Genomic DNA, 17,823 nt, shown 5'->3' on the forward strand with positions numbered 1-17,823 from the left:
TGGGACAATAAACAGATTGAACCCAGATTAACCACGCATCAGGCAGGCACTTTACCACTGGGCTACATCCCACCCCTAGTTTTAAGGGAATTCTGGTTTACTAAGTGTCCAGTTTTTAGGGTTTAACTGTATAGTGATTACAAGATAAATATACTGTAGTAGTCTCATGTAATGGCCCACTATTCCCAGTCACTTCATACACATGGCTGACTGGGTTACATTATTTTATTATCAAAGTAGACCTTGGTGTTTGGAAAGAAGCAGTAATTTCATTACCAACAGGATCATACCTAGTTTAAAAATGGCGGGGTGGGGGGGGGGGGGGGGGTAGTAAAACAGAAATTGAAGCACAGTAATAATTTTATTATATGGTCTTCATATACTTACCATTTGTGACACCCAATAGCTGATGTGTGTTTTTGTGCTGGGGTGTCGTTAAACATTCATTCATTCATTCATTCATTATTCGGCTAGACAAAAAGGGTAAATGTTAACTAATAGGGTACTTTGTATTATTCCACCTCCCCCAGCAAAGCAAAACATATTTTTTTAAATTTCAACTTATGTTCGTGCTTATATCCAATTAAGATTCAAGCATGTTATCCTGGGCATATACCTCAGCTATCTGTGCTGTCTGTCCAGGATTGTGGGTTATTGGTTAGTGGTTAGTCAGAAAGAAGAGGGTGTTGTGGTCTTACACCTACCCATTGGTAATTGTCAGTGGGTTAGTTGTCAGTGGTTGGTGACAAAGAAGAGGGTGTAGTGGTCTTACACCTACCCATTGGTAATTGTCAGTGGGTTAGTTGTTCGTGGTTGGTGACAAAGAAGAGGGTGTAGTGGTCTTACACCTACCCATTGGTAATTGTCAGTGGGTTAGTTGTTAGTGCTTAGTGACAAAGAAGAGGGTGTAGTGGTCTTACACCTACCCATTGGTAATTGTCAGTGGGTTAGTTGTTAGTGGTTAGTGACAAAGAAGAGGGTGTAGTGGTCTTACACCTACCCATTGGTAATTGTCAGTGGGTTAGTTGTTAGTGGTTTGTGACAAAGAAGAGGGTGTAGTGGTCTTACACCTACCCATTGGTAATTGTCAGTGGGTTAGTTGTTAGTGGTTGGTGACAAAGAAGAGGGTGTAGTGGTCTTACACCTACCCATTGGTTAATTGTCAGTGGGTTAGTTGTTAGTGGTTGGTGACAAAGAAGAGGGTGTAGTGGTCTTACACCTACCCATTGGTAATTGTCAGTGGGTTAGTTGTTAGTGGTTAGTGACAAAGAAGAGGGTGTAGTGGTCTTACACCTATACCTTACGCCTTATGTCCAATAGCTTAACCACAACACCACCGAGGGTCGTAAAGCAAACATAAATCCGACCTTGTTGTTTAAGGGGAGCTATCACACTTGCTCCTGAACACTCCCCTGAGGCTAGTTCAAGTAGAGTAATTGTTATCTCCCTTTAGCATGTAAATTTATATGGTATCAGTATATGGTAATATCTTAAATGGATCCCCATAATATAAGTTAGGAGAGCAATTAATAACTACCATCAATTTTATTCATATCCTGTGTTCATATCCAGTTTTTTGTGGTAATAAGTGATTTTCTTGAACAAAAAAGGAAATATTCAACAATAATCAGGATTGATCCGCAATTTGCCAAATTGCGAATTTTGAAAACAAAATTGCCACATTTTATTTTAATTTGACACAAAAAACTCATGTAATGACCATTATTTTGTTGGAAATAACTCTGGGTTTCTGCAATTTTTGAAGTGTACTAGACAATTTGGCAAAATAATTTCATGTAATAGTTGGTACTTTGATAGAATATAACTGGGTTTCTGAATATTTTGAAGTGTAAAAGATAATTTATGAAATTGTCAGCTCACCCAGAGCCAGTCCCAATAATGATCCCCAAATTAGGTCATCTGCTTTTCCATTGGTCATATGGGAACCTTTTATGTCTTTCACAGCTGCACAGTATACCACTACACTGATTAATCTAATAAAGCACATGGACACTTTCTGATAAATACAGTTTTCTAAATTTCATTAATACAGCCAAACTTTGTTATTGATCTCTCCAGTGTCCAGTACATGTCAGGTTGAAGAATTGCTTTCTTCTTTTTTTTTTACTTCTACTTTCTGTTCCTTTTCTCCAAGTACAGTAAAGTACACTTATAAGGAATATGCTTAAAACGAATTACTGCATAAAACGAACTGATCGTAAAGTCCTGTTTTATCTTCCTACACATCAATAACCAACTAAAAGTAAAAAGTTTGTTTTATTTAACGACGTCGCTAGAGCACATTGATTTTTTATCTTATCATCGGCTATTGGACGTCAAACATATGGTCATTCTGACACTGTTTTTAGAGGAAACCCGCTGTCGCCACATAGGCTACTCTTTTTACGACAGGCAGCAAGGGATCTTTTATTTGCGCTTCCCACAGGCAGGATAGCACAAACCATGGCCTTTGTTGAACCAGTTATGGATCACTGGTCGGTGCAAGTGGTTTACACCTACCCATCGAGCCTTGCAGAGCACTCACTCAGGGTTTGGAGTCGGTATCTCGATTAAAAATCCCATGCCTCGACTGGGATCCGAACCCAGTATCTACCAGCCTGTAGACCGATGGCCTGCCACGACGCCACTGAGGCCGGTCAATAACCAACTTATGCAAATGTGTACAACAAACTACTGCTATAACGAACTAACCATCACGGTCCCTTCCGGTTCGTTATAAGAGTTCTTTACTTTATGTATATAGTTTTGGATATACATATACATGTACATATCATCTCACTATAAATATTACATTTTTGTAAAATGCTGGGTGAGGCTTTAATATAACGTGAGCCAGTTGGCCAATTCCAAAGATATTTATTTTTACAGCAAATAAAATATGTATAAACTCAGAATTAATCCATGGTGTAAGAATCACCAACAATTATTATTATTTTATCTCAAACTACCAATATTTTGAGCTGGTTAGTTCAATCTCTTAAACATTGAGATAATAAAATTTGATAACAGTATACATAATAATTGAACAAAAAGCCATATAAAATTAATAAGAATTTGTTATTTATATGTATATGTGTTGTGTAAAATGTTTAGTGTTAATCAACAAAATTTTGACAATGTATTAGTACCAGATTTCATTAATATGAGAATCTGAATAATCAAGATTATAATTTTTGTTAGAATTTTATTGCAATGTATCAAATATCAACTGAATTATATGTCATTTACAAGGTATACATATAACTTATACCCAATAAGCCACAATATTTTATTATGCAAACAAAAACGAATCGTATTAAAATACAATTATGCAAATATGAATACTGTTAATATTGTTGATGGACAGAAATTGTTAAGACAATTGCAACTGTAAGGTATTTCCTCATGCCCCACCCTTGGCCTAATCAAAACATTATGTATAGGCATTCAACCAAACATACACGTCTACATTGGTGCATATTAATGAAAACAATGATAAAATGTATAAAGATTAAATTATAATTTTTTAATAACTGTTATTTACACAGACACTGAAAGTTAGTATAGACTGAATATTTTAATAATTCATAGATGCAGAGGTTTGTGGGTTCTAGATTTATATATATATTTTTTTTTTCATACCATACAAATTTTCAATTTTCAAGATGGGTAAAACCTTATCTCCATTTTATGCCTTCCATGTATACCTTCACTTCTGTTTATAGCTATGTCTGTGGGTGTACAATTTCAAAACATTAATCTTAAATTGGGCATCTCTGACACATATAAAGCTCTGATTTATTTAATGAACACTTTCATGGGAAATAACTCTGGAATGAACAATATCAAGGGTAATAACTCTGTAATGAACTAAAACGAGATTTCATTTTTGGATACTACATCAAGGCATATCAAAGAACAATATGGCGCCTGATACATTTTGCCCATGTAGATGATGAAATCTGATTTGCTAAATAATGAACAAAAGGAAAAAATAAAATAGTAGGTGAATATATATATATATATATATATATATATATACAAAATCTAACTAAAGTTAAAAGCATTTCGTATTTGTATTCAACAAAAAATATTTTCAAAATTTCTCATATGTACACACAAGAACAAGAACACAAAGTGCATATATGACAGGATTCAAACACACTGCACAGATTTGTATAGCAGTCGTGACATTAAGCTGATGACCAACTGTAGTAGTGTGTATTTTAAAACTATTCTGGTGCAGGGAACATATTCTTAAACATTTCGAAGCGGCAAGAATGCAGTTTTTTCGAATACACGGTCAATATAAAGGCTATGTATTACTTAGTATTCAACAACTGATGATAAAGCTGATCTACCAATCTTTTAGAACATATTATCAAATACAACTTATTATTTTTTTTACATTACCAAATGCATCTATGAAAGATTTTGATTTCTTTTTTTAATAAACATAAAAGAAAAGAAGAAATGAACCAATAAAAATTTATATAAATGATGTGTGGAATGTAATTTTCTGAAATTAGGGCAGTTCCAAAATTGATCACAGGAGGAAGTGTGCAGGTGAAGGAAGGAAATGTTTTATTTAACGATGCACTCAACACATTTTATTTACAGTTATATGGTGTTGGACATTTGGTTAAGGACCACACAGATATTGAGGAAGGAAACCCGCTGCCGCCACTTCATGGGCTACTCTTTTCGATTAGCAGCAAGGGATCTTTTATATGTGCCATCCCATAAACAGGACAGTACATACCATGGCCTTTGATGTACCAGTCGTGGTGCACTGGCTGGAACGAGAGGTGCAGGTGAGATCATTACAATTATTTTAAGTCTAGTTGACTTTCACATCTTTTATCATATTGAATAAATGATTTATATAAAACTTTATCTTGTGGGTGGTGGGTATATAAATAATTAACACCTCGCCCATCAATCCCATGATCAATTCCGAAACAGCCCTAACATGGATTTCAATCAATGACAAATCATACTACTTACTGAGATCATTATTTTTCTAATTCGTTGTATGAACTGGCTTAATAAAAACAGATGCACAAAAAACAAAACGGCTCTGGAAATTTCGGGAAATAAATTTACATGTCTATAACACCCAATGTGCTCAAGCATGCCCATCATGGGCATATAATTTGCTTTTAGTCAAACCCTCTGTCCAAAAAACCAGATCAGGGCTCAACATTATCAATGGACAGAAAAGAAATGTTCAACAACACTGTAGCACATTCCTTAATTGTAGCATACAACACCTGCAATTGCCCACAGCAATTGGCAGTGTCCAGGGCCCCGTTCCACAAAGCAATCCTAGCCCTAAGATCACCTTAAGTGCATAGCTACCTTATGCACTAAGGTGATCTTAGTGCTAAGATCGCTTCGTGGAACAGGGGCCTGGATTTTTAAAATCTCTACAGCATTTTGTGCTGTGGACTTTCTGTGGACTATATTCAAATTTTATTTTATGGCATGTTTTTTCACTGTGGAATTTTTTTCTTAATTACAGGGGTCGAGTATATAACTACATACATTAACACTGCTTTAACACATGCAAATAAGAAAAACAACCTTTCTGTATTTAGGGCAAATTAATTGTGACACTTGATATAGAACATTAGAGAAGAAATCTGCAGCTGCCATGTCAGTCTGTTTTACCTATTACAGCAAGATCTCTTCTGTATGTATCTTTCCACAGACAAGATAAAATACATTGTATATAGCTTTTAATATACTAGACTACAGATTTTCATAGCTATCTAAGCACTAAGACATTGTAAAATTATCGCACACTATGATGTCAGTACATTGTTTTATGATATCCTAGTGTTAAGACAGCTTAGAAAATGTGGGCCCAGGGTGGTTACACTGTCACAAATTTTCCACTTTATTGGATCCATTACTGCATTGCCAATAAATCTAAATTTGTGACAGTATAAAACCATCAATATATGTGTATCTTGATACATCTGAAAATACAATAGGGTTAAGCTTTAACACTTTGGGTCAAATTTACAAAGCCTGATTGAGTCTTAATGACATGTACCTATAGTCTGTCCCACTGGGAATGCCTTTTTTCATACTATGAAATTTACCACAAGTTATTTATTTCTGAGCCGACTGATTTTTAAATTGTACACAAAAATAGTATTTTTTTGTTATTTCCAAAATACTTTTAATTTTCTTGTTACATCAAACAAAACTGAAATTAATAGCAAAAAACATTTTTACAAAATGATGGGACAGACTATACATATGTTTACAATGTTCTAACATGATGTACATACATCATCTATGGACTTTTATAACACTTAATTTTTTGCAGATATCCCATCAAGTTTCTAAGCATAACTGAAAAATATTAAGTTAAAAAATATAGTCCAAACGAGGAAAAAAGAAGTTTTTAAAAATAATTCTTAACATGGTGTCTTTAGTCTGTACATAATATATGTAATACTACATTCATAACACATATTCTTACATCCGTACATAATTCAGGTATCAATAAATTCATACTTAATATACATAACCTTAAGTCCATATATAATACATGTATATGAACCATATATTAGTGTATCTGATAAATATATATATTTTTTTGTAAAAATATATCTTTCAAAAATTGTTAACATACTGATGTCTTTTAAACTCTGTTCCACATATTTACAACAATCAGAAAAAAATAAAGAAAAAAAATAAACCTATTTACAAAATAAGAGTAAGAAATAAGAAATACAAATAAGAATTGCTAGAAAAATGTGAGTACAATAAACCAGCAAATTTTGTGATCAAAATACATGAAAAACCATAGCTCAAATGTTCTCTATCCCCACCTTGTTTTTAATGTGAGGGTAGGGCTAGATCATACAGAGTTTTAAAAAACTGTCTGTTTTAGACAATCAAGCAGTTGCCTTATACTGCGTCTAACATGTATACAATTTGCTAAATCTATTGTCACAGACATCTAGTTTGATAATTTTCTAGTTCATTGAAGAATTTAAACCGAGTCTGACGTTCCCTGACAACGTTATCAGAAATTAATAAAGTCGCGTTGTTACGGCTGGACGAATGGGACGACATTGAAATAATTAAATTGCCATTACATTCATTACAATTTAATGTCGTCCCATTCTTCCAGCCGTAACAACGCGACTTTATTAATTTCTGATAACGTTGTCAGGGAACGTCATATATGATGACGTCACTTTATATTGGTAATTTGTCTTATTGAGCGTTATTGTTTAAGAAACAAAAAGAAATTAATTCAAAATAAAACATGAACTTTTAGTATTATTATTTGTAGGTATACTTCTAATTTAAATGTAAGTGTTGTTGGTTATTTTTTGTACCTTCATCTTTGCTAATTCACACATTTTGCGGATGATTTGTTTTTGTTCATATCCCGATGAATGTAAAAATAACAACAGACAATACTTAAATGACCTACAAATATATTAATTCTGTTAACTTTTCTTTAAATTGAATTTAAACTGAGGCTGAATGCTAAATGTACATAGAAATGACCTACAAATATAGTAATTCTGTTAACTTTTTAATGGAGTTCAGTATATATTACAATAATGAAAAAAACGAAAACATATTCAAAATAAAAACATAGTTTAATCCATAAAGGCACAAAACCTAGTTCTAAGGTACAACTCTTTTCTGTTTTACATGAAATACCAAAAACTCTAGGATGACCAAAACTGATCAAGAAATTGCAGACAAAGTACTTAATTTAGTGACAAAAAACCTTTAACAGCTGGAACTATCTTACATTACCTAATAACTAGGGTCTGTGTCTAAAAAATCATTCCACAAATGAAAGTTGTCAAAATAAACAATCAAATACTAAAAGGTGCTATATCATAGTTACAGGTGCAGTATTTCATATTGTTACAATAATTACAATCGATCCCACACAAAATCTTTGAATGAATAACTTGCGAATATTAAAACTGTAATGTGCTAATACATTATACATCGTGTAAGAAGAATCACATTCAGTATGACTAAATTCATGTTTTATCACATATTAACGAATCTAATGAAATTGGTGAATCAACCATCTGGCAGATTGACTGGATATGGCCACGAGTTGCACAAAGGCAGCAAACTTACAGTTTTAGCCTCGGCTAAATGCATCCAATTCCTTCAATCATCCACAAAAGATTTTTTTATCCATTTTTCTTTTCAACTAGTAAATTAAAATATTTGGTTGTACTGTTTTATGGATATTTATCCTTTAACTGACACATAATATCCATGTCATAAACCCATTTGATATTTACCAGTATTAACTCGGTTAACAATATTTTGCTGTCAATGGGTCATTTGTTTACAGCCAACCAGACTTGTGTACCTGAACTTAACATTTTGATGAGATTCAGTTGATGTGCGTGACATCAAACTACATTTGTGCTAATCGTATTAAAATTACCGGTGAGTCAACTTCAGAACTTTGATTTACTAAATATCAAATTAAAATGTTACGTTAGAAGTGTTATAGGATAAAAAGAATTCGCTAGTCATTTTTTTTAATATGTAAAATATCATCCTTGTCTCGTCTTGGCAGAGCTTCAACAAATACTGATTAACATAATTGGTTGATATTTTCCATATTAATAAAACATTGGTGACAAATCCTCTATATAGCTGAAAGTTTAAATTTCACAGCAAAAGTTACTAAATAATTTTGGTGGGAACCATCATTATGGAACTTTGAGATAGCACCTTCAATGATGTAAACATCAGAAAATATTTAAACAACAAAACAGGTAAACTACATTGTCATCATTTGCAAAAAAATGTTTTTAAGGAACTAAAGAACATCCATTTTGTATCATTTTGACTTCAGCTTCTTTCTTTGTATTGGCTCTAATATTATATTGGTGTCAAGATGACTGAAAAAAAGGAAAAACAGAATTTAACAGCAGGTAACAGAATTAAACAGCAGGTAACAGAATTTAACAGCAGGTAACAGAATTAAACATGTATGACAAACGGCAACACACAGAAATAAAGAAAAAAAAAGTTAAAGTTTGTTTTATTTAACGACATCACTAGAGCAAATTGATTAATTAATAATTGGCTATTGAATGTCAAACATTTAGTAATTCAGAATCGTAGTAGCGGAAACCTGCTACATTTGTACATATGTTTACTGCCATATATGTATTTTCTATTTGTTCATAAATGTATGTATTGTAATTCTGTATTGTTTGTACCTGAGGGCCTCAGGGAAGATTAGCTTTTGCTAACTGTGTTACCCTGACTAAATAAAGAATTTATTATTATTATTGTTAGTAGTAGTAGTAGTAGCAAGGGATCTTTTATATGCACTTTCCCACAGACAGGATAGCACATACCACGGCTTTTGATATACCAATCATGGTGCACTGGCCGGAACGAAATATAGCCCAATGGGCTCATCAACAGCACGTCAAGCAAGCGCTTTACCACTGGGCTACGTCCCGCCCAGTAAGTAACAGATTCAAACATGTATGGCATCCTGCGACTCATAGAAATAAAGAAACGTTTTATTTCACGATGCACTCAAAACCTCTTTATTTCCTGTTATATGACATCAGACATATGGTTGTGGACCATACAGATAATCAATCAGCAGCAAGGGATATTTTATAAGCAACATCCCACAGAAAGGACAATACATACGATGGTTTTTGTTAAACCAGTTATGGAGCACTGGCTGGAATGAGAAATAGCCAAATTGTGCATCAGGCAGGAACTTTAAAATTGGGCTATGACACAACCCTCTGCAACACATATAATGTAAAGGCTGTTCAAGACTGATCAAATGGGGGAATGGAGGTGGAACAGTAATTTGTTTGTCTACCCATCACACCAAAAAATAAAATTTTATTTAAATAAAATATACACAGAAAAACAATCAAACAAAAGTATTATCTACATCTCACCTTTTTTATATTGTAAAGATAAGACAAAAATGTGCCATTTTTAGGCTAAAAGTTTTATTTTTGTCTACCTGGAAAAGTCCCTACATTACTGTGCCCCAATTTATACTGCCCCCACTTCACCTCATCCCAAACTCAACCTCACAACCACCCCTAGTTATTATCAAACTTAATGATGGCACCAATAGCAATTGCCGTAGTTGTGATATGAATTGCCGTCGTTCAGGAGATTGACCAATGGCAGGTTTTTGCCGATGGATAAAAATGATTGCTGTCATTTGAAGGGACTTTTTTTTTATTTCTATATTTTCTTGACAAACTTACTGGTTTAAAATTGCCGTAGGTGGGCTCAAAATTGTTGTTGGCGAGCATTTTGCCGATGGATAAAAATGATTGCTGTCACTTGAAGGGACTTTTTTTTAATTTCTATATTTTCTTGACAAACTTACTGGTTTAAAATTGCCGTAGGTGGGCTCAAAATTGTTGTTGGCGAGCATTTTGCCGATAGCAAAAACATTTCAAAATTGCCGAAACAAATTCTTAAGGATGAACACTGGGCTTGTTTTCATAATCAAGCAGTACGTTTTAATGTTAAAAACATTTCAAGGTAAAGAACTGCAAAAAAAAAAAGAGGAAATAAGTTGAAAATGGGGGTTGTTTGCACCCTCTGACCCCCGCTCCCCCCCCCCCCCCCAGTGCCCTGTTGGAACAGCTCCTACTTACAGCCTGCTACTTGGCACCAGACTGCTGCTGCTCTTTCTTCTCTATGAGGGCTCGCTTCCAGGCCGGGATGTTCACAAACCGCGCTTCTTCTAACGCAATCTGAAAACAGTACAACAAATGGAAGGAAGGAAGGAAATGTTTTATTTAACGACGCACTCAACACATTTCACTTACGGTTATATGGTGTCAGACATATGGTTAAGGACCACACAGATATTGAGGGAGAAAACCTGCTGTTGCCACTTCATGGGCTACTCTTTTCGATTAGCAGAAAGAGATCTTTTACATGCACCATCCCAGACAGGATAGCACATACCACGGCCTTTGATGTACCAGTGCACTGGCTGGAGCGAGAAATAGCCCAATGGGTCCACTGACGGGGATCGATCCCAAACCGATGGTGCATCAAGCGAGCACTTTACTACTAGGCTATGTCTCGCCCCTTACAACAAATAGAGTACAAACAGGAGCTACATGTAACTAGGAGGGTGTGTAACACTTAGCATGCAATATGTCACTTTATTACCCCAATGGTCACTCATAACAGGGAAAATAGAGTACAAACAGGAGCTACATGTAACTAGGAGGGTGTGTAACACTTAGCATGCAATATGTCACTTTATTACCCCAATGGTCACTCATAACAGGGAAAATAGAGTACAAACAGGAGCTACATGTAACTAGGAGGGTGTGTAACACTTAGCATGCAATATGTCACTTTATTACCCCAGTGGTCACTCATAACAGGGAAAATAGAGTACAAACAGGAGCTACATGTAACTAGGAGGGTGTGTAACACTTAGCATGCAATATGTCACTTTATTACCCCAATGGTCACTCATAACAGGGAAAATATTTTCTCAGTGAGAAATATTCTGCATTGGTCTAACGAACAATACTATTCGACAATTTGACGCTTACAAACAAATGACTTTGTCAGTACTAAATATGACGTCATCACGATTTGACAAACACACAAAATGACGTCATGTAGTTTAAAGAGTTTGCCTTTAAAGGCCTCAGTTTTTGGTGTTAAATTAATAAGAAAATGTCATTTTAATGCAATTCATTATAGATTTGGAAGCAGAATAAAGAGAACTTGTGTTTGGAGTTGGTATCTGGATTAAAAATCCCATGCCTCGACTGGGATCCGAACCCAGTACCTACCAGCCTGTAGACCGATGGCCTGCCATGACGCCACCGAGGCCGGTTAACACATATAACATAAAATAATAAATGTTTCACTATCTAACTCTCTCACTCTCATTTTCATCCTCCAATTCCTTCTTTACTGCCTGTTTGACTGACCGACAAACTTATTGACTAACTGAATTATTGACTAACTGACTGGCTGACTGACTGCATGACTAACTGACTGGCTGAGGTAGTGACTGAGAAACTGACTGACTGACTAACTGATTGAGAGAGTGACTGACTGACTGAGGTAGTGACTGAGAGACTGACTGACTGACTGGCTGAGGTAGTGACTGACTGACTGACTGACTGACTAAGGTAGTGACTGACTGACTGACTGACAGAGTGACTGACTGACTGGATGAGGTAGTGACTGACTGACTGACTGACTGACTGACTAAGGTAGTGACTGAGAGACTGACCGGGGACCGGGGACGGGGGACGGGGGACCGGGACTGACTGACCAACTGACAGACAGACAGACAGACAGACAGACATAAAGACTGAGTGACTGAATGTTTAACATATAAGACAATATAATAAATGTTATACTATCTAACTCTCACCCTCATTTTCTCCTCTGATTCCTTCTTGGCTTTCTCTGCTGCCTGTTTGGCCAGCATGTGGCGCCTCCAGTCTGGTATAGCCATGCCCGCCAAGTCTTTCTCCGGAACCTGGCTCATAAAGTGTTTTGGATCCCACTCTCCAACCAGGGTATTTGGTGGCTGAAAAACAAAACAAAGTCGTTAATATTTTTATAAACAAAAACACCTCCTTGGAAGCATCCCATACTATGGCATAATACGTGCTAACAGAGGATGAACCTACTCACAGTGTACATTTCAAGTGAAGTAATTGGTATGACACTTCCTTTAGTAAATCAATTGCAGGGAAATATATTTCAAAATCTAAAATAACATGATTTTTCTACACAGATAATCGATTGTTTGATTACATTAATTATATTTGTGTAACCTTAACATAATCAATTACTTCCAATTTAAATTGAATTTACATAACATTTAATGACAGCATTTCCAGCTGATACTGTAACCTTAAACAAAATAAAATATAAAATAAACATATTTTACTGCAAATAATTAAAAATACTTTTTGTAATACAGCCCTTAATGTTAATGTTTCATATGTCTTGAAATTGTTAACACATGTACATGTGTTAATAACCATGTGCAACCAAAAAAACCTACATGGTGTTCTCACCACCAACGGGTGTGTAAGAAAGGACTGTAATACATGTACGGAAACGTGACAGAGACAGTACAACAGTTTACCACTGAACCAACTGACAATACACATGAATTTAAACCTGTAAAACCGACATGCAAACACAATAATGCTTCATGTTAAATACCGTTTACTACCAAATGACCTTACCTTTAAAGGACATAAATTGCTGCTTGCTTGTTTGACCTATCTCACAGGTCTCGGTGGCGTCGTGGTTAAGCCATCAAACATAAGGCTGGTAGGTACAGGGTTCGCAGCCTGGTACCGGCTCTCACCCAGGGTGAGTATTAACGACTCAATGGGTAGGTGTAAGACCACTACACCCTCTTTTCTCTCACTAACCACTAACAACTAACCCACTGTCCTGGACGGACAGCCCAGATAGCTGATGTGTGTGCCCAGGACAGCATGCTTGAACCTTAATTGGATATAAGCATGAAAATAAGTTGAAATAAATTACCTATCTCAGTTCCCTAATCTCAGAAGGTTCAGTAAGGGCTCAACCTCTGGTGAAATTGTTGCCAAGAACAAACCTTTTTATCCTCTGTGGAGTTACTACTCTTCTGGGACCGTTTGCCTCCGAACGAGAACACCTCTTTTGTGACCCCCCGCTCTGGACCGCGGGACTTCTTCAGACCCGATGCTCCTTTGCTGGTCTTCAGTTCGGCGATGATGTCATGCTTGGCAGGCACGTGACCGTTCTGGTTCATGAAAGGGTTATCGGCTAGCCTAGATGATCTGAAACAGCAGATTATTATATAACATTTAGTGAAATATCTTAAAATATCAGTGAAATAAAAGTGTTATCAGTCACTCAGTGACGATAACACATTTTAGAGTGAAAAGTTCACTATTTCACTCTAAACTGTGTTATCATCACTGTAGAAAGTGTTATCTTCACTGTAAAAAAGCTGGAACTATTTTGCTGCTGGCATTTTAAAAAATAAAGGTAGATTGCCAAAATTTACATAATAAATAGAAAATTTCATGTTTTTTATCAAATATGATTTATATCTCATCTCGTGAAGTTTGCAATCATATCACACTCGTCAGATATGATTGCATACTTCACTCGATGAAATGTAAATCATATTTGACAAAAAACATGAAATACATGTATCCTCTATTTCTTACGTATCTATTGGTGGGAACATCATTATTTTGTTTGGTAACAATACTAACATATACTGTTTACACATATATATGTGACAACAATTTAAAAACACATGACTGGCTGCTCTTAGATGATGACCAGGTCACCAGTTTTTTAATGGAAATTACATCAAACTCGAATAACGTCATTTTGGATGTTCTTACATCAAAATAAAGTTATGCCTAACATTTATTGTTTTTTGAATGCTGGACAGTTTTCAGTGTCAAATTGCCATTGAAATGTTTTTATTTGATGACTATGAATACATACATCAATCACGGAGTGTCACCCAAGTACGCTGGCTTAAATGTCAATAAACCTAGTGCCGAGACCTCGACTAATTTACATCTAATTTGCAAAGTTATCAAATTCTTAAAGTATGTGATCTGACAAAATATCACATACTTTGATTGCACTGAAAATGTAAGATATTATATGATAAATATATATATGTAACTATAGTATTTGTATTAGGGCTTTCTGTTTGGGGATACCTGTGTGTTAGATGTGCCTTGGTCGTAGGATCAAACCCCCTCAGTGGATCCATTCTCTGGTGGGGTGGGGTTTTTTTCTTATCCCAAACAGTGCTCCACGACTAGAATACGATAAGCTGAGGTATGTACTGTTCTGTCTATGTGAAAATGCATATAAAAGATCCTTTGCTACTAATGGAAAAATCGAGTGGGTTTCATTGGAAGACTACTATGTATCACTTAGTATTAGCCGACTCTGTGGATAAGCCGACCCCTTAGTTTTCCACTCAATATCTGGTAAAGAAGGAAGGAAATGTCTTATTTAACGATGCACTCAACACATTTTATTTATGGTTATATAGCGTCAGACATATGGTTAAGGACCACACAGATATTGAGAGTAAAGTGTGTTTTATTTAACGACGCCACTAGAGCACATTGATTTTTTTATCTTATCATCGGCTATTGGATGTCAAACATATGGTCAGTCTGACACTGTGTTTTTTTTAGAGGAAACCCGCTGTCACCACATAGGCTACTCTTTTATGACAGGCAGCAAGGGATCTTTTATTTGCGCTTCCCACAGGCAGGATAGCACAAACCATGGAATTTGTTGAACCAGTTATGGATCACTGGTCGGTGCAAGTGGTTTACACCTACCCATTGAGCCTTAGGGAGCACTCACTTAGGGTTTGGAGTCGGTATCTGGATTAAAAATCCTATGCCTCGACTGGGATCCGAACCCAGTACCTACCAGCCTGTAGACCGATGGCCTAACCACGACACCACCGAGGCCGGTAGATATTGAGAGGGGAAACCCGCTGTCGACACTTCATGGGCTACTCTTTTCGATTTAGCAGTAATAGATCTTTTATATGCACCATCCCACAGACAGGATAGTACATACCACGACCTTTGTTACACCAGTTGTGGAGCACTGACTGGAACGAGAAATAGCCCAATGGGTCCACCGACAAGGATCGATCCTAGACCAACTGCGCATCAAGCGAACGCTTTACCACTGGGCTACGCCCCGTCCATCCGGTAAAGAGTATATAACGTTAATATAACATATCTGACATTATTGTTAGGGTATAGCTGTGATCTGAAAAGTGCTCTACCAACTCAGCTAGATTCTTTACAAAAATTCCGACTCGTAGTCATCAGAGGAAACCTGCTACATTTGTTTTTTAATGCAGCAATGGATCTTTTATATGCAATCTTCCACAGACAGGAAAGCACATACCATGGCCTTTGTCCAGTTGTGGTGCACTGGTTAGAACGAGAGAAAAAACCCAATCAGTTGATTGGATTCACCGAGGTGGTTCGATCCTGCGACGCAAGCACCACAAGCGAGCACTCAACCGACTGAGCTAAATCCCATCCCTTGTTCTTTAGCATGTCTGCAATGAGACTGATGCAATGCCTAAACTGGAAAACATGCAAAATCCTCAGGGGTGTAGCCTATGTTTGGATGTGGGTTATGTCCCCTAGAACATTTTTGAAATGGCATACCTGAATATGCAATTTCTGGGTATCTGGGAGACAAAGTTATTATCAAGCCACATGAGAATAAAATAACTGTGACAATTATTTTATGAAACCCTCCCCCCCAAAAACAACAACTTTAACATAAATATATTGGCCAACTTCAGCTTCTGTATAAAACAATTAGAACTAAATGTGACAATTATTTCGTGAATTAAACTCTCTAAACAATTATTTTTAAAATTATAATAAATATCTTAACCCACTCCAACTTCTAATTTTGGCAAAAACCTGAACGCTAGGGGGGAAAAAACCTCCCACAAAACCAACGTACCTCACTTCAGGTGATGAATTTGACGAAGAAAACGATCCATTCAGCTCCTGTCTCCCATTGCTTGGCAACGCACCTTCAGTTGAATCTGAATTAGGGGAGGCAACTCTTCTAGGAGCAGTTGACACAAGCAGTGAGGCTAGTGGAGAGGAACCAACGCATGAAGGTCCAATTCTCGGTGACACAGACCGGACTGGTTGCTCAGAATTCTGGTTGCCATAGAGACCTGCGGAGGATGACCTAGAACCAGTGTTTTCACTTGTAGAATTTGAGTCTGTCTGAAGTCTTGAGAGGCCATTTGACAATGCATTAACAGTCACTGTACTATTTACAACACTCGCTCCCGAGCCACTGTTTTCAAACTTATTTACATTACCTGCCCCTGACTGTGCCATTTGTGAGGAGTTCGAGTTATTCAATCCTGATCGCGGTATTTGATTAGAGTTATCCGTTATTGGCGACGGTCGTCCTGTACCACTAGGAGGCGTGGTAATCTCTCGGACACCTGAGCTATCATTAATTTTCACATTATTTCCCTTTATCTGTATGACAGTCATTTTGTTGCCTTGATTTGATGCACTTCTTATACCATTTGTATTAGACATTTTGATTGGCTGGTTATGTTTTATGTCCTTTTCTGATTGGTGAATGTAACTCCTCTGTATTTCCTTTCCTCGAGTGACAGAATTGCTGAGATGCTCTAACTGCGATCGGATGTCAGCCAGCGGTCTTGTCTGGTCACCACATGGTGCTGGTAATAGAAAGTTGAGGTCAGAGTCCACTTCCGGGTCAGGTTCTTGTGCCGCAGAGACAGAGACAGAACTCAGAGTGGATGCTGCAGATGACAGGTCACTTTCGTGAGAACCATGCAAAATGGCTGCTGCAAAATCCTGAATATGGAAAAGGAAACGTTAAAGTTTGTTTTGTTTAACGACACCTCTAAAGCACATTGATCTATTAATCTTTGGCTGATGGAATAGAATAGAATAGAATAGAATAGAATAGAATAGAATAGATGTTTAACGACACCCCAACACGAAAAATACATCAGCTACTGGGGTCAAACTATAGTAAAGGCAAAACAATTTGGCTGATGGATGTCAAACATTTGGTCATTTTGACATATAGTCTTAAATGAGGAAACCCGCTACATTTTTCCATTAGCAGCAAGGGATCTTTTATATGCACCATCCCAGACAGGATAGCACATACCATGGCTTTTGGTATACCAGTTGTGGTGCACTGGTTGGAATAAAATTAATAACA

The 17,823-nt window shown here is 36.4% G+C and overlaps 1 protein-coding gene across 2 annotated transcripts in view; it reads right to left on the minus strand.

Annotated features, from left to right (window-relative positions):
• Positions 1–7,615: 7,615 nt before the first annotated feature.
• LOC121390654 (espin-like) overlaps positions 7,616–17,823 on the minus strand; it is a 72,652-nt gene continuing 62,444 nt past the window's right edge. For both annotated transcript variants that reach the window (XM_041522519.1, XM_041522518.1), the window contains 5 exons: positions 16,561–17,447; positions 13,646–13,850; positions 12,434–12,592; positions 10,674–10,772; positions 7,616–8,918 (listed from right to left, as the gene is read on the minus strand). In XM_041522519.1, coding sequence (XP_041378453.1) covers positions 10,680–10,772; positions 12,434–12,592; positions 13,646–13,850; positions 16,561–17,447 — 1,344 coding nt within the window. In that variant the 3' untranslated portion in view covers positions 7,616–8,918; positions 10,674–10,679. The remainder of the gene's footprint in view (positions 8,919–10,673; positions 10,773–12,433; positions 12,593–13,645; positions 13,851–16,560; positions 17,448–17,823) is intronic.

The sequence above is a fragment of the Gigantopelta aegis genome, chromosome 15 (genome assembly GCF_016097555.1).
Source record: "Gigantopelta aegis isolate Gae_Host chromosome 15, Gae_host_genome, whole genome shotgun sequence".
NCBI classification, from domain to species: Eukaryota; Metazoa; Mollusca; class Gastropoda; order Neomphalida; family Peltospiridae; genus Gigantopelta; species Gigantopelta aegis.